The following is a 22390-nucleotide window of genomic DNA, read 5'->3' as shown; positions in this document are numbered from 1 at the left end:
TCTCCACCCATGTAATCTGTACCTCAGTCAGGCTCCCACTGCTCTATCCATGTAATCTGTACCTCAGTCAGGCTCCCACTGGTCTATCCATGTAATCTGTACCTCAGTCAGGCTCCCACTGCTCTATCCATGTAATCTGTACCTCAGCCAGGCTCCCACTACTCTATCCATGTAATCTGTACCTCAGTCAGGCTGCCACTGCTATATCCATGTAATCTGTACCTCAGTCAGGCTCCCACTGGTCTATCCATGTAATCTGTACCTCAGTCAGGCTCCCACTTCTCCACCCATGTAATCTGTACCTCAGTCAGGCTCCCACTGCTCTATCCATGTAATCTGTACCTCAGTCAGGCTCCCACTGGTCTATCCATGTAATCTGTACCTCAGTCAGGCTCCCACTGCTCTATCCATGTAATCTGTACCTCAGCCAGGCTCCCACTACTCTATCCATGTAATCTGTACCTCAGTCAGGCTCCCACTGCTATATCCATGTAATCTGTACCTCAGTCAGGCTCCCACTGGTCTATCCATGTAATCTGTACCTCAGTCAGGCTCCCACTGCTCTATCCATGTAATCTGTACCTCAGTCAGGCTCCCACTTCTCCACCCATGTAATCTGTACCTCAGTCAGGCTCCCACTGCTCTATCCATGTAATCTGTACCTCAGTCAGGCTCCCACTGGTCTATCCATGTAATATGTACCTCAGTCAGGCTCCCACTGCTCTATCCATGTAATCTGTACCTCAGTCAGGCTCCCACTGGTCTATCCATGTAATCTGTACCTCAGTCAGGCTCCCACTTCTCCATCCATGTAATCTGTACCTCAGTCAGGCTCCCACTGCTCTATGCATGTAATCTGTACCTCAGTCAGGCTTGCACTTCTCCATTCATGTAATCTGTACCTCAGTCCAGGCTCCCACTGGTCTATCCATGTAATCTGTACCTCAGTCAGGCTCCCACTGCTCTATCCATGTAATCTGTACCTCAGTCAGGCTCCCACTTCTCCATCCATGTAATCTGTACCTCAGTCAGGCTCCCACTTCTCCATCCATGTAATCTGTACCTCAGTCAGGCTCCCACTTCTCCATCCATGTAATCTGTACCTCAGTCAGGCTCCCACTACTCTATGCATGTAATCTGTACCTCAGTCAGGCTTGCACTTCTCCATTCATGTAATCTGTACCTCAGTCCAGGCTCCCACTGGTCTATCCATGTAATCTGTACCTCAGTCAGGCTCCCACTGCTCTATCCATGTAATCTGTACCTCAGTCAGGCTCCCACTTCTCCATCCATGTAATCTGTACCTCAGTCAGGCTCCCACTTCTCCATCCATGTAATCTGTACCTCAGTCAGGCTCCCACTTCTCCATCCATGTAATCTGTACCTCAGTCAGGCTCCCACTTCTCCATCCATGTAATCTGTACCTCAGTCAGGCTCCCACTTCTCCATCCATGTAATCTGTACCTCAGTCAGACTCCCACTTCTCCATCCATGTAATCTGTACCTCAGTCAGACTCCCACTGCTCTATCCATGTAATCTGTACCTCAGTCAGGCTCCCACTTCTCCATCCATGTAATCTGTACCTCAGTCAGACTCCCACTTCTCCATCCATGTAATCTGCACAAATATTCCCGGGACCTCAGCATCTCTCACACCACATTATGGCCAGGTGCCACGGTCAATTGCAATCACTAACTGATCTTACAGCAGAGAGAGCAGGGTTAGAGATGGTGCCGAGGATTGGGAGTCATAATCACACTGGCTAGTTGCATGGTTCCATCCAGCCGGCCTCCAGCCCTCCACAACACAGGGTGTGGAAGTGATTATGGCCCCTAAGCTCCTGTGACATGGATATCTCCAGGCTTTTTAAACACTCTGTCTGTCAGAGGGTCATACTTTCATCAGGTTGGAAAGATACTAGGCAGGACACAGGTGCCTCTGGAATGTTGGTTGTACCCCTGTAACCTCCAGTGGTGGAAAAAGGATCCAATTGTCATACTTGAGTAAAAGTAAAAATACCTTAATAGAAAATTACTAAAGTAAAAATGAAAGACACCTAGCAAAATACTACTTGAGTAAAAGTCTAAAAGTATTTGGTTTTAAATATACTTAAGTATCAAAAGTAAATGTAATTGTTAAAATATACTTAAGTATCAAAAGTAGAAGTAAAAGTATAAATACTTTTAAATTCCTCATATAAAGCAAACCAGATTGCATAGTTTTCTTGTATTTTTTAGTTTACGGATAACCAGGGGCATGCTCCAACACTCAGACATCATTTCCACAGGAAGCATGTGTGTTTAGTGAGTCCGCCAGATCAGAGGCAGTAGGGATGACCGGGGATGTTCTCTTGATAAGTGTGTGAATTAGACAATTTTCCTGTCCTGCTAAGCATTCAAAACGTAACGAGTACTTATGGTTGTCAGGGAAAATGTATGGAGTAAAAAGTACATAATTTTCTTTAGGAATGTAGTGAAGTAAAAGTAAAATTTGTCCAAAATATCAATATTAAAGTAAAGTACAGATACCCTAAAAAAAGTATAGCACAGTGGCCAGTCTCAGGTATGTTGTTCTAACCTCCAGTATAGCACAGTGGCCAGTCTCAGGTCTGTTGTTCTAACCTCCAGGATAGCACAGTGGCCAGTCTCAGGTCTGTTGTTCTAACCTCCAGGATAGCACAGTGGCCAGTCTCAGGTCTGTTGTTCTAACCTCCAGGATAGCACAGTGGCCAGTCTCAGGTCTGTTGTTCTAATCTCCAGTACAGCACAGTGGTCAGTCTCAGGTCTGTTGTTCTAACCTCCAGGATAGCACAGTGGCCAGTCTCAGGTCTGTTGTTCTAACCTCCAGGATAGCACAGTGGCCAGTCTCAGGTCTGTTGTTCTAACCTCCAGGATAGCACAGTGGCCAGTCTCAGGTCTGTTGTTCTAACCTCCAGTATAGCACAGTGGCCAGTCTCAGGTCTGTTGTTCTAACCTCCAGTATAGCACAGTGGCCAGTCTCAGGTCTGTTGCTGTTCTAACCTCCAGGATAGCACAGTGGCCAGTCTCAGGTCTGTTGTTCTAACCTCCAGTATAGCACAGTGGCCAGTCTCAGGTCTGTTGTTCTAACCTCCCGTATAGCACAGTGGCCAGTCTCAGGTCTGTTGCTGTTCTAACCTCCAGTATAGCAGAGTGGCCAGTCTCAGGTCTGTTGTTCTAACCTCCAGGATAGCACAGTGGCCAGTCTCAGGTCTGTTGTTCTAACCTCCAGTATAGCACAGTGGCCAGTCTCAGGTCTGTTGTTCTAACCTCCAGTATAGCACAGTGGCCAGTCTCAGGTCTGTTGTTCTAACCTCCAGGATAGCACAGTGGCCAGTCTCAGGTCTGTTGTTCTAACCTCCAGTATATCACAGTGGCCAGTCTCAGGTCTGTTGCTGTTCTAACCTCCAGGATAGCACAGTGGCCAGTCTCAGGTCTGTTGTTCTAACCTCCAGGATAGCACAGTGGCCAGTCTCAGGTTTGTTGTTCTAACCTCCAGTATAGCACAGTGGCCAGTCTCAGGTCTGTTGTTCTAACCTCCAGGATAGCACAGTGGCCAGTCTCAGGTCTGTTGTTCTAACCTCCAGGATAGCACAGTTGCCAGTCTCAGGTCTGTTGTTCTAACCTCCAGGATAGCACAGTGGCCAGTCTCAGGTCTGTTGTTCTAACCTCCAGGATAGCACAGTGGCCAGTCTCAGGTCTGTTGTTCTAACCTCCAGTATAGCACAGTGGCCAGTCTCAGGTCTGTTGTTCTAACCTCCAGGATAGCACAGTGGCCAGTCTCAGGTCTGTTGTTCTAACCTCCAGGATAGCACAGTGGCCAGACATTTAGACCAAGGCAGTAAGCTCAACTACAGCAGTACTTTGACTGGGGTTTTGAAAGCATGTCTGCATCCCAAATGGCACTATATTCCTTGTTTAGTGCACTATTTTGTCCAGAGCCCTATAGGCCCCGGTCAAAGTGTTGCACTATTTACGTAATAGGGAGCCATTTTCGAAGCAGACATGTTACTATAAGAGCAGCTGGAATGTGTAAACAGCAACAAACTTCGGGTAAAATACAGATTTCTTTCTACGTAGTGAATTAATAATATATTACAAAGTTGAAGTTGAGTTGCTGAAATATCCCATACGGGCAAAAAAACTGAGAAAGAAAATAAACCAAAATGGAACAAGTAAAGGTGAAATACCTCATCAGGCCTTTTTACGAGCCTAATAATCATAAAGAATCAACAACAGTGCACAGCGGGGGGTTGTGAACTTGGGCACATCCACTCCATAAAAAGCCAGCAGGCAGAATTACCCTGCTATTACAAATAATACCAGGCCGCCTTCCCCCTAAACCCCCTCAATCCCCCTCTACACCCCCCGGCCTTCTCAGACGCACTGTGTAGGTTTAATGACACACATCCATACCAGACAGAGACAGTTGGCACGGCGATGCCCCTGGCAGCCTCCCTCTTTGACGAGAGAAGAAGTAGACCACTTTAACCTCACAAGGCTCTCTAGACTTCAATAAGCCTCCCAATGACTTTTGATGAAACTGGGAAATGAGAGTAGTGTTTCGGGTCCAATGGAAACACCGAGCCCAGTGAACAGCCTATGAACACAAATAAATCCATAGATGCTTGTGGTCTGGCCGACCAGGAAGTCTCATGCCAACTGTGGGTCGGTCTCACATCGACTGAGAGCTGGGCGGAACATGGATGTCATATCAACACACTGCAGGGTAGAGCTGAGCAGGTAAAACCATATGGACTGAATAAAAGAACATGGAGGTTGACACTGTACTCAAATAAATACTGTACTTTCATATTATAAAGACAGATTCAAGCCACACATTTATGTGTATATAGGATAGGAATCATTCTTTGGCTGGACTTGAGCAAGGTTATCTCAAATCCAAAGCCCTGTTCATTCGGCTCTTGTGCTGTCAAAATAAAGTATATGTTTTTGAAGATAAATAACTCAGAGATAAAATACTGGGCTATTTACAAATACAGATTGGATTTGATATTGTACATTGGATAGTATATTGTAAACGTGTAATAATAGAGTAATGATGTAATAATGTATTATGTGATATAATGTGTTATTGATGATGAAAGCTGTAGTTGTGTTTTGTTGTGATGCAATAAAAGAGTAATGATGTAATAATGTATTGTGTGATGTATTGTGTTAGTGTTGATGTAGGCTGTAGTTGTGATTTGTTGTGATGTAATAATAGAGTAATGATATAATAATGTATTGTGCGATATATTGTGTTAGTGATGATGTAGGCTGTAGTTGTGTTTTGTTGTGATGTAATAATAGAGTAATGATGTAATAATTTATTGTGTGATGTATTGTGTTAGTGATGATGTAGGCTGTAGTTGTGATTTGTTGTGATGTAATAATAGAGTAATGATGTAATAATGTATGGTGCGAGATATTGTGTTAGTGATGATGTAGGCTGTAGTTGTGATTTGTTGTGATGTAATAATAGAGTAATGATGTAATAATGTATTGTGTGATGTATTGTGTTAGTGATGATGTAGGCTGTAGTTGTGATTTGTTGTGATGTAATAATAGAGTAATGATGTAATAATGTATTGTGTGATGTAATGTGTTAGTGATGATGTAGGCTGTAGTTGTGTTTTGTTGTGATGTAACCGTTTGAACCCTGTTTGAACCCCAGGAAGAGTAGCTGCTGTCTTGGCAGTAATGGGGATCCTAAGAAATACTAAATACAAAAAAAAATCTAAGTGAGGGCTTGGTTATCAAGAATGCTGGAAGTACAACCAATCCTGAGGTGAGGAGGTGATTACCCATGATCCTTCATGCCCAGTGTCCACTGTTCTTAAAGCCAGGTGTACACTACACAACTTTTCAAATTGAATAGAATAGAATAAAACTTTATTGTCCATCCAGGATGGACATTTTTCTTTGGCATCACCTTCCATTAAAATAATCACATACACATACATTCTCACATCATACACATTTAAACCAGTCAGTCCATCATGTTGCATCCACTAACAACATAGAGGACGTTAATACATTCACTCACAGCCGACCGTTGTCCCAACTGCACTAGATAGATAAGTACATATACTGATACAATTTACTTTGCATTTAGTATTCCAACAGCACGAAGAACGAATTAATGTTTGAACATGTTCTTACTTGCCATGGGCAAATCCTAACATCACTGAGCCTCTCACATTAAACGACTGTCTTCCCTGTAGTTTATTGTCTTGCCAACGTAGTGGTGCGCACACTAAACCATGTGGTACACCTGGTAGTGCGGATTCTCCATCCCACGCTGTCTCGCCAAAACAATGATGTGACAATGTGATTCCATTTAACTTAGCTACAACGAGCTGTGGTTCAAAGCAGCCTCAGAAACGTTTTCAGTCAGACATTCACTCTTGCCATACCGAGTGTAAATATCTAGCCAACATTTTGAATTGAATAACATTACTTGTGAACTTCAGACCTGTAATGATTTGACACTTTGGCTTTGGTTAAAGGCAAGTACAAACACATACTAGTAGTAGTCATGGCTCCTGCTGGAGAGTCGACACATTCCGGATGATGTGAAACAACGTCATCATCTCACTGGCGAGCTCTCATTGGCTATTGTTGATCACCGTTCTCAAAATGTGTCGTTGCACAGCTCACACTACAAGAACATTGCAGATTTTGTGCCAACAAAATCAACGGGACGTCTGGGACTGCTCAAAGACAAGATTGGTAGCCCTCAGATTGCGTCTCTGACCCGCTCACATGAAACAAGTATCGTGACGGCCTCGCCTCCCGAGTAGGGGATTTTGTCTCCGATCTCCAAAAGTTGATGGGGACGGCCAAATCTGGGCCAAAATTGTGTAGTGTACACCCGGCTTAAGTTGTTCAGGTGTCATCACTGCTCTCTCCGTCTGCCAAACAGAGAGATGACAAGATACCCACCCAGACATCACTAAGAACCCTCTGAAGGAATGACAAGATGTTCACCCAGACATCACTGAGAACCCTCTGAAGGAATGACAAGATGTTCACCCAGACATCACTGAGAACCCTCTGAAGGAATGACAAGATGTTCACCCAGACATCACTGAGAACCCTCTGAAGGAATGACAAGATGTTCACCCAGACACCACTGAGAACCCTCTGAAGGAATGACAAGATGTTCACCCAGACATCACTGAGAACCCTCTGAAGGAATGACAAGATGTTCACCCAGACATCACTGAGAACCCTCTGAAGGAATGACAAGATGTTCACCCAGACATCACTGAGAACCCTCTGAAGGAATGACAAGATTTTCACCCAGACATCACTGAGAACCCTCTGAAGGAATGAGAAGATGTTCACCCAGACATCACTGAGAACCCTCTGAAGGAATGACAAGATGTTCACCCAGACATCACTGAGAACCCTCTGAAGGAATGACAAGATTTTCACCCAGACATCACTGAGAACCCTCTGAAGGAATGACAAGATGTTCACCCAGACATCACTGAGAACCCTCTGAAGGAATGACAAGATGTTCACCCAGACATCACTGAGAACCCTCTGAAGGAATGACAAGATGTTCACCCAGACATCACTGAGAACCCTCTGAAGGAATGACAAGATGTTCACCCAGACATCACTGAGAACCCGCTGAAGAAATGACAAGATGTTCACCCAGATGTCACTGAGAACCCGCTGAAGGAATGACAAGATGTTCACCCAGACATCACTGAGAACCCGCTGAAGAAATGACAAGATGTTCACCCAGACATCACTGAGAACCCTCTGAAGGAATGACAAGATGTTCACCCAGACATCACTGAGAACCCGCTGAAGAAATGACAAGATGTTCACCCAGACGTCACTGAGAACCCGCTGAAGGAATGACAAGATGTTCACCCAGACATCACTGAGAACCCTCTGAAGGAATGACAAGATGTTCACCCAGACATCACTGAGAACCCTCTGAAGGAATGACAAGATGTTCACCCAGACATCACTGAGAACCCTCTGAAGGAATGACAAGATGTTCACCCAGACATCACTGAGAACCCTCTGAAGGAATGACAAGATGTTCACCCAGACATCACTGAGAACCCTCTGAAGGAATGACAAGATGTTCACCCAGACATCACTGAGAACCCGCTGAAGAAATGACAAGATGTTCACCCAGACATCACTGAGAACCCGCTGAAGGAATGACAAGATGTTCACCCAGACATCACTGAGAACCCGCTGAAGAAATGACAAGATACCCACCCAGACATCACTAAGAACCGTCTGAAGGAATGACAAGATATCACATCACTGAGAACCCTCTGAAGGAATGACAAGATGTTCACCCAGACATCACTGAGAACCCTCTGAAGAAATGACAAGATGTTCACCCAGACATCACTGAGAACCCGCTGAAGAAATGACAAGATGTTCACCCAGACATCACTGAGAACCCTCTGAAGGAATGACAAGATGTCCACCCAGACATCACTGAGAACCCTCTGAAGGAATGACAAGATGTTCACCCAGACATCACTGAGAACCCTCTGAAGGAATGACAAGATGTTCACCCAGACATCACTGAGAACCCTCTGAAGGAATGACAAGATGTTCACCCAGACATCACTGAGAACCCTCTGAAGGAATGACAAGATGTTCACCCAGACATCACTGAGAACCCTCTGAAGGAATGACAAGATTTTCACCCAGACATCACTGAGAACCCTCTGAAGGAATGACAAGATGTTCACCCAGACATCACTGAGAACCCTCTGAAGGAATGACAAGATGTTCACCCAGACATCACTGAGAACCCTCTGAAGGAATGACAAGATGTTTACCCAGACATCACTGAGAACCCTCTGAAGGAATGACAAGATGTTCACCCAGACATCACTGAGAACCCGCTGAAGAAATGACAAGATGTTCACCCAGACGTCACTGAGAACCCGCTGAAGGAATGACAAGATGTTCACCCAGACATCACTGAGAACCCGCTGAAGAAATGACAAGATGTTCACCCAGACATCACTGAGAACCCTCTGAAGGAATGACAAGATGTTCACCCAGACATCACTGAGAACCCGCTGAAGAAATGACAAGATGTTCACCCAGACGTCACTGAGAACCCGCTGAAGGAATGACAAGATGTTCACCCAGACATCACTGAGAACCCTCTGAAGGAATGACAAGATGTTCACCCAGACATCACCGAGAACCCGCTGAAGAAATGACAAGATGTTCACCCAGACATCACTGAGAACCCTCTGAAGGAATGACAAGATGTTCACCCAGACATCACTGAGAACCCGCTGAAGAAATGACAAGATGTTCACCCAGACATCACTGAGAACCCGCTGAAGAAATGACAAGATGTTCACCCAGACATCACTGAGAACCCGCTGAAGGAATGACAAGATGTTCACCCAGACATCACTGAGAACCCGCTGAAGAAATGACAAGATACCCACCCAGACATCACTAAGAACCGTCTGAAGGAATGACAAGATATCACATCACTGAGAACCCTCTGAAGGAATGACAAGATGTTCACCCAGACATCACTGAGAACCCTCTGAAGAAATGACAAGATGTTCACCCAGACATCACTGAGAACCCGCTGAAGAAATGACAAGATGTTCACCCAGACATCACTGAGAACCCGCTGAAGAAATGACAAGATGTTCACCCAGACATCACTGAGAACCCTCTGAAGGAATGACAAGATGTTCACCCAGACATCACTGAGAACCCGCTGAAGAAATGACAAGATGTTCACCCAGACGTCACTGAGAACCCGCTGAAGGAATGACAAGATGTCCACCCAGACATCACTGAGAACCCTCTGAAGGAATGACAAGATGTTCACCCAGACATCACTGAGAACCCTCTGAAGGAATGACAAGATGTTCACCCAGACATCACTGAGAACCCTCTGAAGGAATGACAAGATGTTCACCCAGACATCACTGAGAACCCTCTGAAGGAATGACAAGATGTTCACCCAGACATCACTGAGAACCCTCTGAAGGAATGACAAGATGTTCACCCAGACATCACTGAGAACCCGCTGAAGAAATGACAAGATGTTCACCCAGACATCACTGAGAACCCTCTGAAGGAATGACAAGATGTTCACCCAGACATCACTGAGAACCCGCTGAAGAAATGACAAGATGTTCACCCAGACATCACTGAGAACCCTCTGAAGGAATGACAAGATGTTCACCCAGACATCACTGAGAACCCTCTGAAGGAATGACAAGATGTTCACCCAGACATCACTGAGAACCCTCTGAAGGAATGACAAGATGTTCACCCAGACATCACTGAGAACCCTCTGAAGGAATGACAAGATGTTCACCCAGACATCACTAAGAACCCTCTGAAGGAATGACAAGATGTTCACCCAGACATCACTGAGAACCCGCTGAAGAAATGACAAGATGTTCACCCAGACATCACTGAGAACCCTCTGAAGGAATGACAAGATGTCCACCCAGACATCACTGAGAACCCGCTGAAGAAATGACAAGATACCCACCCAGACATCACTAAGAACCGTCTGAAGGAATGACAAGATGTCACATCACTGAGAACCCTCTGAAGGAATGACAAGATACCCACCCAGACATCACTAAGAACCGTCTGAAGGAATGACAAGATGTCACATCACAGAGAACTCTCTGAAGGAATGACAAGATATCACATCACTGAGAACCCTCTGAAGGAATGACAAGATGTCCACCCAGACATCACTGAGAACCCTCTGAAGGAATGACAAGATGTTCACCCAGACATCACTGAGAACCCTCTGAAGGAATGACAAATGGAATGTTCTGCACCAATGGCTGTTGACACCCTGCTGATACTGTATCAAACCACCTTAGATGTCAGAAAATGTGTGAGACAAATTTCAGGAAGTGTTTCGTCTGTGTCTAAAAGTTGGTCTACAACAGGCTCCATTGACTGACAAATGAATCATAAGGCTTTTGGTATTACTGTTGAAATCCCTTGTAGTTGAATCACAGGATTGGCCTTATTCCCTAGAGTAGAGAGCGCTGGGCTCTAGGTGAGGTAAAGCCTGTCATCTTAGCTCGTCAACCCCCCGCTCCCCACACTCCACCCATCCCGCCTACAGAGAGCAGCTTAAGGGCGGGACAGCTCAATTGGCTAAAACGGGGGGAGGCCAGGAAAAGGGATTATTTCAGTCATCCAACCTGAACGAGAATGGGTGTCATTGTGATCATCATCACTGTAATAAAATCAGATTAGACTGGGGGAATATAGGGAGCAGGAAATTAATACATATCCCCCAAGCAAGGGATTGAAATACCTTTTTTTCTCTCTCTTCTCTTCCTCAAAACAATGATGACATTGTATTGACCTGCTAGTTAGAGCTGGAGGAATACCTCTGAACAGAACAGTTACTCTCTCTCTCTCTCTCCCTCTCTCTCTTTCTCTCTCTCTCTCTCCCTCTCTCTCTCTCTCTCTCTCTCTCTCTCTCTCTCTCTCTCTCTGTCTCTCTCTCTCTCTCTCTCTCTCTCTCTCTCTCTCTCTCTCTCTGTCTCTCTCTCTCTCTCTCTCTCTCTCTCTGTCTCTCTCACTCCCTCCCTCCCTCTGTCTCTCTCTCTCTCTGTCTCTCTCTCTCTCTTCCTCTCTCTCTCTCTCTCTCTCCCTCCCTCCCTCTCTCTCCACCTCCCCCTCCGTGGGTGCTTTTCAGAATCTTCTTTGTATTAACTACAGTACAGCACTGCTGTACAACAGACATCAAGCCAGTCTTGAGTAATACATAGTTGTATTTATGGTTCATAACAGCTCATTGAAACCACATGAAAAGGTATTCTTACTTAGACCACTGTAGCTTGGCTTGTTATACATGCACCTGCAAGTTAGTGCCAGTTGTGCCTTCTATCAGAACCACTTTGGACTCAACCCAGCCTGATCTTCAATCAGAACCACTCTGGACTCAATTCCAGCCTGATCTTCAAATCAGAACCACACTGGACTCAATTCCAGCCTGATCTTCAATCAGCACCACTCTGGACTCAATCTGAGCCTGATCTTCAATCAGCACCACTCTGGACTCAATCCAAGCCTGAACTTCAATCAGCACCACTCTGGATTCAATTCCAGCCTGAGCTTCAATCAGCACCACTCTGGACTCAATCTGAGCCTGATCTTCAATCAGCACCACTCTGGACTCAATTCGAGCCTGATCTTCAATCAGCACCACTCTGGACTCAATTCCAGCCTGAGCTTCAATCAGCACCACTCTGGACTCAATCCAAGCCTGAACTTCAATCAGCACCACTCTGGACTCAATTCCAGCCTGATCTTCAATCAGCACCACTCTGGACTCAATTCCAGCCTGATCTTCAAGCAGCACCACTCTGGACTCAATCTGAGCCTGATCTTCAATCAGCACCACTCTGGACTCAATCCAAGCCTGAACTTCAATCAGCACCACTCTGGACTCAATTCCAGCCTGATCTTCAAGCAGCACCACTCTGGACTCAATTCCAGCCTGATCTTCAAGCAGCACCACTCTGGACTCAATCTGAGCCTGATCTTCAATCAGCACCACTCTGGACTCAATCCAAGCCTGAACTTCAATCAGCACCACTCTGGACTCAATCCAAGCCTGAACTTCAATCAGCACCACTCTGGACTCAATTCCAGCCTGATCTTTAATCAGCACCACTCTGGACTCAATCCCAGACTGATCTTTTGAAGAGTAGAGAATATGACCTACCTTTTTTTACCTGTACAATACAAATATAAATGTGCTGGCGGTACAAGTTTTACAATCCTGTACATTTTCCTCAGTGAACATAAGTTATAAGATTATACGGTTGTTTTCCTATTTTGGAAAGACCTCATGTAATAGAGATATAAGGGCACAATCAGCTATTGAAATAGGTTGTTGAGACAGAGTGTTATGAAAGGCCTTACCCTCCCTCCTGAAAGCCCTCGAGTTCATCTCTCTGTTCTGCCAGGGTAGATTCCAAGTCCAGGTAGCTCCCATTTTGGGAGAGCTGGAGGGCACAGTCATCAAGCTAGATAGGAGATAAAGAGAGAGATTGCATCATTAATAACTCCTGCTTCATACAGCTAAAGTTATTATACAGCATAGCTATTATAGATTACCTAGCTACAGCATATACAACTAAATAATGCCAAGCTAGTATCAAACTGTTGCATGTATGTCCACTATGAGGCAACATGGGAAAACGTCAAATGACAAACCCCTTGATTTGGCCAACGTTAACGCCAGCCAATAGCACACAACTTGGCTGGCCATGGACAAACCATGGTGCTCGGTTTCCCTCCAACTGCCCAGAGGAATGTTTGAACTCAGTCAAAACATGGTCTGTACGTAGGCTGGATGGATGTAGCCATCCATAGCTAACATGTCTGAGTCTGAGCTGCTCTAGACTGTCTAGGGAGTCTGAGTCTGTGCTGCTCTAGGCTGTCTAGGGAGTCTGAGCTGCTCTAGACTGTCTAGGGAGTCTGAGTCTGAGCTGCTCTAAGCTGTCTAGGGAGTCTGAGTCTGAGCTGCTCTAGACTGTCTAGGCTGTCTGAGTCTGAGCTGCTCTAGACTGTCTAGGCTGTCTGAGTCTGAGCTGCTCTAGGCTGTCTAGGGAGTCTGAGTCTGAGCTGCTCTAGGCTGTCTAGGGAGTCTGAGTCTGAGCTGCTCTAGGCTGTCTAGGGAGTCTGAGTCTGAGCTGCTCTAGGCTGTCTAGGGAGTCTGAGTCTGAGCTGCTCTAGGGTGTCTAGGGATTCTGAGTCTGTGCTTCTCTAGGCTGTCTAGGGAGTCTGATCTGCTCTAGACTGTCTAGGGAGTCTGAGTCTGAGCTGCTCTAGGCTGTCTAGGGAGTCTGAGTCTGAGCTGCTCTAAGCTGTCTAGGCTGTCTGAGCTGCTCTAGGCTGTCTAGGCTGTCTGAGTCTGCTACAGAGGGTAAATAAACCGTTTGAGAAGGAATACATTTTCCTCCTGTTGTTGACCCTGCAGCGTTTGGTTTTCAGGTGTAGTAGGCCTATACAGAGACAGACAACACAAGGCAGAGAGAAAACTATCATTGTTCTAGTTTGTCAAATATGCGCCACAAACTAGCTGCATCGAGAGCGGTACCCACTACCCGCTGAAAAAAAACAACCAATGTGAAAATCCCAATACTAACTGTTTTGGAAATTACAATTGTAATTTGTCCCGGCTCTGGTGTGGTTCCATTTCCTCCCCTTGAATTACTGTAACTTAATTAAAAATGGAGAAAGGGCAAAGGGAGGTTGCTAACTGGAAAAGACATTATGGAGGGGAGCAGCTTTGATCTGTTCAGCCACTCGTGTTTGTTTTTGGCTGTACTGCGGCGCCCAAGGACTGTGTCAAGATGGAGAAGTGGAACAAAACATGTGGTCAGCGAGGATAACACCCTGACTGACTGAAACTGGCCTGTCTCTTTCCTTTAAAGCAATAAAAAGCAACAACAAACATGTATTATTGGAAACATTCTTCTGAAAGTTGTACCTGAAATATCCCAGGCAGCACACAAGGCTGATCTATTCAGGAGTGGACAGACACAGTGCGGAGCTACCCTTGGGAAAACAGACTAGTTCAAGGCCTGGGATAAGTTTTCTTTAAGATGCTCTTACTGTAAGTCTGAGAGAGACAGTTTCAGCAGATTACAGGACAGATTCAGCACTGACAGGATATACAGTGTTTTGTACAGGCCAAAGTTAGGCCTACTATATTTAGGTCCATGAAGAGCAGGCATGTCTTGAAGACCTATAGGATGGAATGGAATGGGTGTGACATGAAACTAAGCAGGACATGGAAAGGACTAAAACTACTAATATCATCTATCCAGGGGTATATCATCTATAAAGAGACACTAGACAAATCCTCTTGGACTGACAGGATTACATAACAGAACAACATACAGTACAAGGGGATTGTTTCAGTCTAGTGTAGGACGTTGTGAGTCCACTTCTGTTCATACAACTGATACAGAAATATAGAAATAGAGAAAATGAACAGACTACAGAAAAGACAGTTCCTCTTCTCTTAATAAGACACTCTGACACAGTATACTCAGTACCAAGAGCTGAAATTGATAAAAACATGGGGCAGAAGTCAAAGCAGTAACCAGCAATTAGTGTGAATCCAAGAAATGCATTTCTCTACACAGAGGTTGTGACACAAAACCTCGGCAAGTCAGGCCAGAGCAGACAGGCCACACTAGTGAAGCAAACAAACACACACACCCGATGGATTACAGATCACAGCCTTAGTATACAGGCCAGAAATGCCTTAATGATCCACAGAAATGGCCCTTAATCCATGAACAGTGCTCATAGATTAACGGCAGTGGCAGGAGATGTGTTGTCCCCTGCCCAGCCCAGGATTTGAACCCGAGCAACAAGGCCCTGTGGTCCCAGAGTCCAGAGAAGTAACCACCAATCCTGCTCACAGTCTCACACTGAGGCCTGTCCTCTCCCTACCACCGCACTGTGGTCCATCGGCCAGAGAGGCAGGCAGTTAGGCAGTGACGGCTAAAAATAAAGAACATACAATTCTCCAATTCAAAATGCGATCTCACCCTCAGTTTCTTCCTGCAGCTGCGTTGTTGCGGGCGTAGAGGCTGACAAGGGGAAAAAATACCCCAAGTTTTGGGATTTATAAATAACTCACTTATCAGCGCTGCATGTAAAACATGTTTAACTCTATTTATTTGTGGGGGGAACGAACAATTGGAAACTTTTGTGTGCCCTTTACTTGAGGGTTTCAGTTGGAACCAGTGAACGTTTTGATGGCACTGCCTCTACAGTACATCAAGTCTGGGCAGAGTTCCAACCTTATTTCTGTCTACGGTGGATATGTTGTCTGTGGTCTCTTTCCCAAGACAGTGGAATTAGCACGCTCTTTAAAATACACTATACACATGAGAGAGACCACAACAGTAATCTTCTGTCGAGCATGCAAGGGATGAGCCTGAACAAGGAGCTACAGGAGCTCTGTGTGAATGTAGAACTCTATGCTCCGAAACATAGAGAAACTTGGAGACTGACAGGCCAAACCTCAACTGTACATAACAATGAGTAATACAGTCCACCCACAGAACAAACCTAGATTTTACAGCATTTAGCAGAACTTGTTATTATGAGCCTCTGGAATTTCTCTGGAATAATTAGCAGGAAGACAATCTTCCCAAAAAAGTGAATTTGTTAAAGAGTGTGTAGGTCTTTCAACGACTGACTGTCCTGCATTCCTCTCTGCCCTCGCATAACGTTGAAGTGTGTCAGAGCGGATGCTTTCTGGCATTCCAAATAAATTGACCCTGACCCCTCTGAGTATTTTAGAGAGGCAGGAAAATATCGGAAGAAGTGACAAAGAAAAAAGCGACTTAACTATGTTTCTTTGAACAACTGCGTTTGCACAGTATGTACACTGTTGTGAACATTTTCATTGGGCAGTACATCTGTGATGAGCTGTGGCATAGGGTCCATCCCAAACGACACCCTATTCCCTTTATAGTGCACTTCCTTTGAAGAGAGCTCTGGCACAAAGTAGTGCACTATAGGGAACATGGTGCCATATCAAATCAAATCACATTTGATTGGTCGCATACACATATTTATCAGATGCTATTGCAGGTGTAGTGAAATGTTTGTGTTCCTAGCTCCAACAGTGCAGTAATATCTAACGATACACAACAATACACACAAATTCCAAAAATTAAAAAATTAAGAAATACAGAAATATTAGAAAGAGCAATGTCAGAATCCAGAATATAAAAAACTGTGTATATGATGGTGTGTATAGACAGTATGGACAGTATATGAATAGAAAAGGTGTGTACAGCAGTAGTTATATAGGATAGGCCTTGACTAGAATACAGTATATACATATGAAGTGGGTAAAACAGTATGTTAACATTATTAAAGTGACCAGTGTTCAATGACTATGTACACAGGGTAATAGTGTCTAAGGTACAGGGTAGAGTATCGGGTGGTAGCCAGCTAGTAACAGTGACTAAGTTCAGGGCAGGGTACTGGGCGGAGGCCTGCTGGTGGTGACTATTTAACAGTCTTATGGCCTGGAGATAGAAGCTGTTTTTCAGTCTCTCGGTCCCAGCTTTGATGCACCTGTACTGTCTCCGGCCTTCTAGATGGTAGCGGGGTGAACAGGCCGTAGCTCGGGTGGCTGAGGTCCTTCATGATCCTCTTGGCCTGACCGTGACACCAGGTGCTGTAGATGTTCTGGAGGGCAGGCAGTGTGCCCCCGGTGATGCGTTGGGCTGATTGTGAGACACAGCCCTAGCATACTGAATGCACTCTGTCTATTCACAGTCTGCCTAGTCGTCCAAAGCAAAATACATTATGCGATGAAATCCTGAGTCAGGCCATGCCTCGTACGTTCTGTTCTATCTAACTCTGATCAAGTATGTTCAGTGGTATCTACACAAAGAGGATGCTGAGTGCTATTTGAAGGTTAGACTTTGAGTGTAAGTAAAATAACGCAATCAATGCTCGTGCACAAAGAGATTGTAAATCCAACACAAACTGAATATGATACTGATTGTGTGTGAATGCTCACAGGGCGTTGCCTATTTGAGTTGATTGTCAATGTCAGCAATGAGAAAGACCAGGCAGGCAGGTCCCCATGGCATCATCATCTCTAGGCAGCCGTCTGCACTGCTCCTCCCCAGAGAGAGTCCAGTCAGCCAGGTTGGAACTGACAGGAGCACGTCTGGGACAACAGCAGCATCTGCTAATGTGCTGTCCTGTCTGGCTCCCCTGGTACCATGTGTTAGCACTGGGCTATTAATACCAGTCTGTACACCCACTCTCAGTCATCCCCAGATGTAGCGGGGGGGGAGGCAACCCTGTGAGACACAGGCGGTCAATGGTATGACTGTGCAACTGGGAACTTGCATTTCTGTCTTAATGTGTTTGTATGTGTGTTTACTGGTGTCTATGGTAGTAAATACCAACCAATAACTAAATGTTAAACATAAAGCTGAGAAAACTTTCAAGTTTCAACATAGACATAAAGGATAAGGTCTCCCCCTTGAGACAGTCCTCTGGTATCTGCCTGGGCTCTAATTGACAACTACAGCTGCTGCTGTCTGGTTAGCCAGTTGAAGCTAACCGCTAGTGCATCAGTTAGTTCACAGGCAGGGCATCACAGAGCCTTTTCGTTGGCACCCTGCGGTCCCATAGGCCTTCTGCTAAACTGCCTTCAGCTTAAACTAAGGCTGGTGCAGCAGGAGATGGAGGACAACCGAGTGTGGAAACCAAACAAGTACAGCCAGCCTTTTTGTCAGCCTCCCTCTCTCCCCTTTGCCTCAGAGCAGGCAGCAGGGAGAGAGTTCCCTTCCCATCCTGTTGGTCAGAGCAGAGTGGGGTGGAATGGGTTCTGGAATGAAAACCAGGCTCTTGTGGTGTTCCACAGTATCCTGTGGGTTCCGTGACGTATTATCTACCGAGCTCTTTTCAAACCCAGTGAAAAAGACAATTGATCTGACAGAATGAAGAAAGATCCCAAATTAACTTTGTATTAGGGACCTGCGTGACTTTTCAACTGGGGCTGAGATGAACGCTCAACATAAGAGTAAACTCCTCTGTCTCCAAACCCAATGGGCCTCTCCTCCTCTTCACTCTGTTTAAATGTCATGGTTAGAGGAAGAGGCCCTCTGACAATGTGTTTAGATGCAGATAAATCCACCAGGACTGGGAAGTAGGTTTATAGCTCAACTGGAGAGGGAGGGATCCTCTGAATGATCATCAAAGACAAAGAATAGCTAAGCATCTGGTTGACATCATTTGTCACTGTTAGGGATTTTCTAAAAGAACGCTGAACTCCTGTAACCACAAGGTACTGAGAAGGAGAGCCCATTTTCTTTCATCTGGTCGAAACTGGCAATACAATGGTATGGGTTTAGGCCAACTATTGGCTGAAGCAGACATAACAGTGAATATCTAGGAACATATCGCCTCCTGAAATAAGTGGAGATAAAGGAAGACAGGCATGAGGCATGATTGGCCAAAAAACAATGATAAATCCAGTGAAGATGAGAAATGACATTGAAATGGAAAAGTAGGTTAGCTTTGAGGGCTATGTTGAGGACGATAGGTCAAAATGTCTACTAATCAAAAGAGCCAGCCAATGATTCAGCATAGTTCACACAGAGATGATTAAACAAGGCAAGGATGCTATACCTATGATGTCAGAGTCACAAGAGAGAATTGGTACCGGAAAACATTCTGTGTATAGACTTTCAAAGACTGGTTAATCAAAATTACAAGCAGTGTCTAAATACCATTCTGTATGAACAATAGATCACTGGATGTGGTCTAAAACGACCAAATAGAAGCGGGGAAATCAGAGTTGTAAGTCAAAGTTGTGCAAAGAACCACAAGATGACAAGATGTCAAACATAGTGTACTGTTAACTGTTACATTTCTTTCTTTCTTTCTTTCTTTGTTTGTCTTTTCACTAAAACCGCACAATAATATTGTCTTTCTCAGCGACCCCGTTAGACACCAAAGGGCACATTAGCCATTGTGTGGTTGTTGCATCAGTCCTCTACGACAGTGGTTCCCAACCTTTTTTTGGTTACTGTACCACCAACTGAATTTAGCTCTGCCCGGAAAACCCCTGAAGTACACCCTCATGTGTATTTTACCAGTAGGCCTATGGTCCCGGTACCCCTGGTTGGGAATCACTGTTCTACGGTAATAGAGTCATTGTTAGGTTGCAAAGGGAGTGTATATTACGGTAAATGTTCTAGGTTTACCAGTAAACTACAAGCATTTTGCTATCTTTCAAAGATTTGATGTAATCTGTCACAAGACATCTAGTGGCCCTTTTGGGTACTTCAGGTTATCTCAGGTGTCTAATTATCTCTGGTCCTCTCTCCGGCCTTATTACAAGTAAAATATATGAAATAATTGAATAAGATGATTTTAAAACAGAAAATAGAATGACAAAGCTGTAAAACATTCTCCTAAATATAAATCCTCAACTTAGTGAATAGCATTGGTGTTTAACAACTTAGTGAATAGCATTGGTGTTTAACAACTTAGTGAATAGCATTGGTGTTTAACAGCTTAGTGAATAGCATTGGTGTTTAACAACTTAGTGAATAGCATTGGTGTTTAATATGAGGGTTTCAGCAGGACATATCCTCTTTAGTTTTTACACACTTGTATTTATTTTACTATGTCCTCAACATGTATTTGTTGTAAATGTTTTGGCGTCAAACTGGTGGCAGATGTGAAAAAAGTCAATAGTTGGAAGAGTTGCAGAGTTAATTGAAAATAATGCCATTGTTGATTAGATGCTTTAAAAAATTAATTAGACCATTTTTATTTAAACCATATGGTATATTTACTAGAAACTCATGGACAATATGGACACATATATAAAAATTAATACTATATATATATATTCATATATATTTAGTTAAGTTATTCAAGTATAAATTACAAAGGTTACATAAGATTGCCATAGATTTTCTGTTAATTACCACATTTACAGAAGATTCCGATAACTTTTGTCAATTACTGGTAGCTTTGCAACCCTAGTTGTGGTGAAGAGATCAGGTCAGCTAAACAGAGGTTTACTGTTGTGGTCACCATTTAACTAGTCTCAGAAATGACAGACCTAGGGCAACAGGAACATGGTTAATGTGGGCTAGGCAAGGCAACCCATCTGCCTAGGGAGAATACCATTTAACGGTCACAGCTGCTTGTCCCCCTGACCAAGGCCATGGCATGGCAGTCTAGTTCACATCCGTCCAATCTATAGTCTGTGTCCCAAATGGAAGCCAATCCCCTAGGTATGTAGTACACTTCTTTTGACCTAGTTCCTCTGAGTTATGGAATGCTGAATACCCTATGGGCCGTTGTCAAAAGCAGTGCACTATATAGGGAAGAGGGTGCTCTTTGGAACACAGTCTAGGTCTGTCCATCCATTCCAGCATGGTCCTCATCAGCTGTCCATGCATGCAGCGCTCCACTAGACTCCAGTGAATACCACACTAACACCGCTCCTAAAACTATCCCTCTGGCACAGTATTCATAGGTTGTTTACATTTTGGAAATGGTCTGAATTGACTGTCAAACCAATGATGTCTCATTCTCCCAGGCCGGTAGCATCAATCAAGAGGATGTTTACTTTACACCCATTAATGGTTTCTCCATCCTGATTAGAGGAAAGTATTAATGCTACTGAGCTGTGGATTACATGCAGTCATTGCTATTGTGGGGAGTCATAGCCATGGATATCCTGAGTAGGCTGACCCAAATCACTGATGGACAGTACAGTACCCATCCTGAAACCTGTTAACACTTGACTGGACTCTTGATTGGTTATGATTGGTTACATTTGGTCCTGAAATAGATCAAAATGTCCTCCATTTCAGAAAAAAAATATTATAATCATTAACTTTTGTCATACTGGTGACTCAGTGGTGCCAAAGCCTAAAACTAATTCACATGTGAAAGTGAACACAGTAAAATAACTATGTTGACTAACAATTTTGAGTTAGGGATATGAATTTGCAACAGTTACAATTGCATTATTATGTCATTACCATTGACATCACTGTTCTAGGACGTCAATATTGATGACAAAACAACCCAAATTGGCTACATTCTCCAATTTCTATGGATAGAAAAATTGCAAAGCATACCAAAAAATTCAGTTGCCAGAACTAATAAAGACATACAACACTTGACATACCTTGTGTGGGGCTTTGAGAAGCCTGTGGACTCCAGCAATCTGATTGATAAGGGGGATATCTTCCCTGAAAGTGTACTGAGGCGGTCTGGTCGGCTCAGGAAAATTGGTGCTGTTGAATGGATCAGTATCGTCTAAGAACTGTACCCTGCATACAAACGTAGCCATGATGTTGTATCCATGCAAGACGGTTTTTTAGAACTCAGGTTTCAAAAAGTAGAAGCGCTCCGTCTGGAGAAATCCTTTGATATGACGCGCAACCCCGCGCCCGACTGCTGGTCCCAGCAACAAATCCAAATCCACCGAGCCGTCAGGTTTTCTGCAGCAGGCAGCAAGTCCTGCTCTGCTCCCTCAATTATCGATGCACCCTCCTCTCCATTCGCCCCATACAGGCTCACAAAAATAAAGACACTGAACGCCGTAACACGGTAATATAAATCCAGTATCCCTCGTCCTGTCCTGAAGTATTTTCCAGCTATTATTCTCTCGTTCAGAATAATGTAAATTGTGTAGCGATGAGAGGGACGGCAGTATCCAAGGGCATTGCAGGCAGCCAGGCAGGCAAGGTGCTGAAGCAGACTGCGCTGAGGACGGTACTGCTAGACTTGTGGCGTCTGACGGTAACGTTAGTGGGAT

At 44.5% G+C, this 22390-nt stretch overlaps 1 protein-coding gene across 6 annotated transcripts in view; it reads right to left on the bottom strand.

Moving 5' to 3' along the window:
- The window catches only part of fhod3b (formin homology 2 domain containing 3b), a 254738-nt gene extending 232392 nt beyond the window's left edge, over positions 1-22346 (bottom strand). For 3 of the 6 annotated variants that reach the window (XM_055924642.1, XM_055924646.1, XM_055924644.1), the window contains exons 1-2: positions 21758-22345; positions 12964-13067 (exon numbers count right to left, since the gene is read on the bottom strand). In XM_055924642.1, coding sequence (XP_055780617.1) covers positions 12964-13067; positions 21758-21922 — 269 coding nt within the window. In that variant the 5' untranslated portion in view covers positions 21923-22345. Of the gene's footprint in view, positions 1-12963; positions 13068-21757 lie in introns of all 6 variants that reach the window. The other 3 variants (XM_055924643.1, XM_055924645.1, XM_055924647.1) reach the window with 2 other exon arrangements.
- Positions 22347-22390: the final 44 nt, after the last annotated feature.

This window comes from Salvelinus fontinalis, chromosome 6, assembly GCF_029448725.1.
Source record: "Salvelinus fontinalis isolate EN_2023a chromosome 6, ASM2944872v1, whole genome shotgun sequence".
Classification (NCBI taxonomy): Eukaryota; Metazoa; Chordata; class Actinopteri; order Salmoniformes; family Salmonidae; genus Salvelinus; species Salvelinus fontinalis.
The sequence above is the reverse complement of the archived record's forward strand: the minus strand, read 5'-3'. Positions and strand labels throughout refer to the sequence as shown.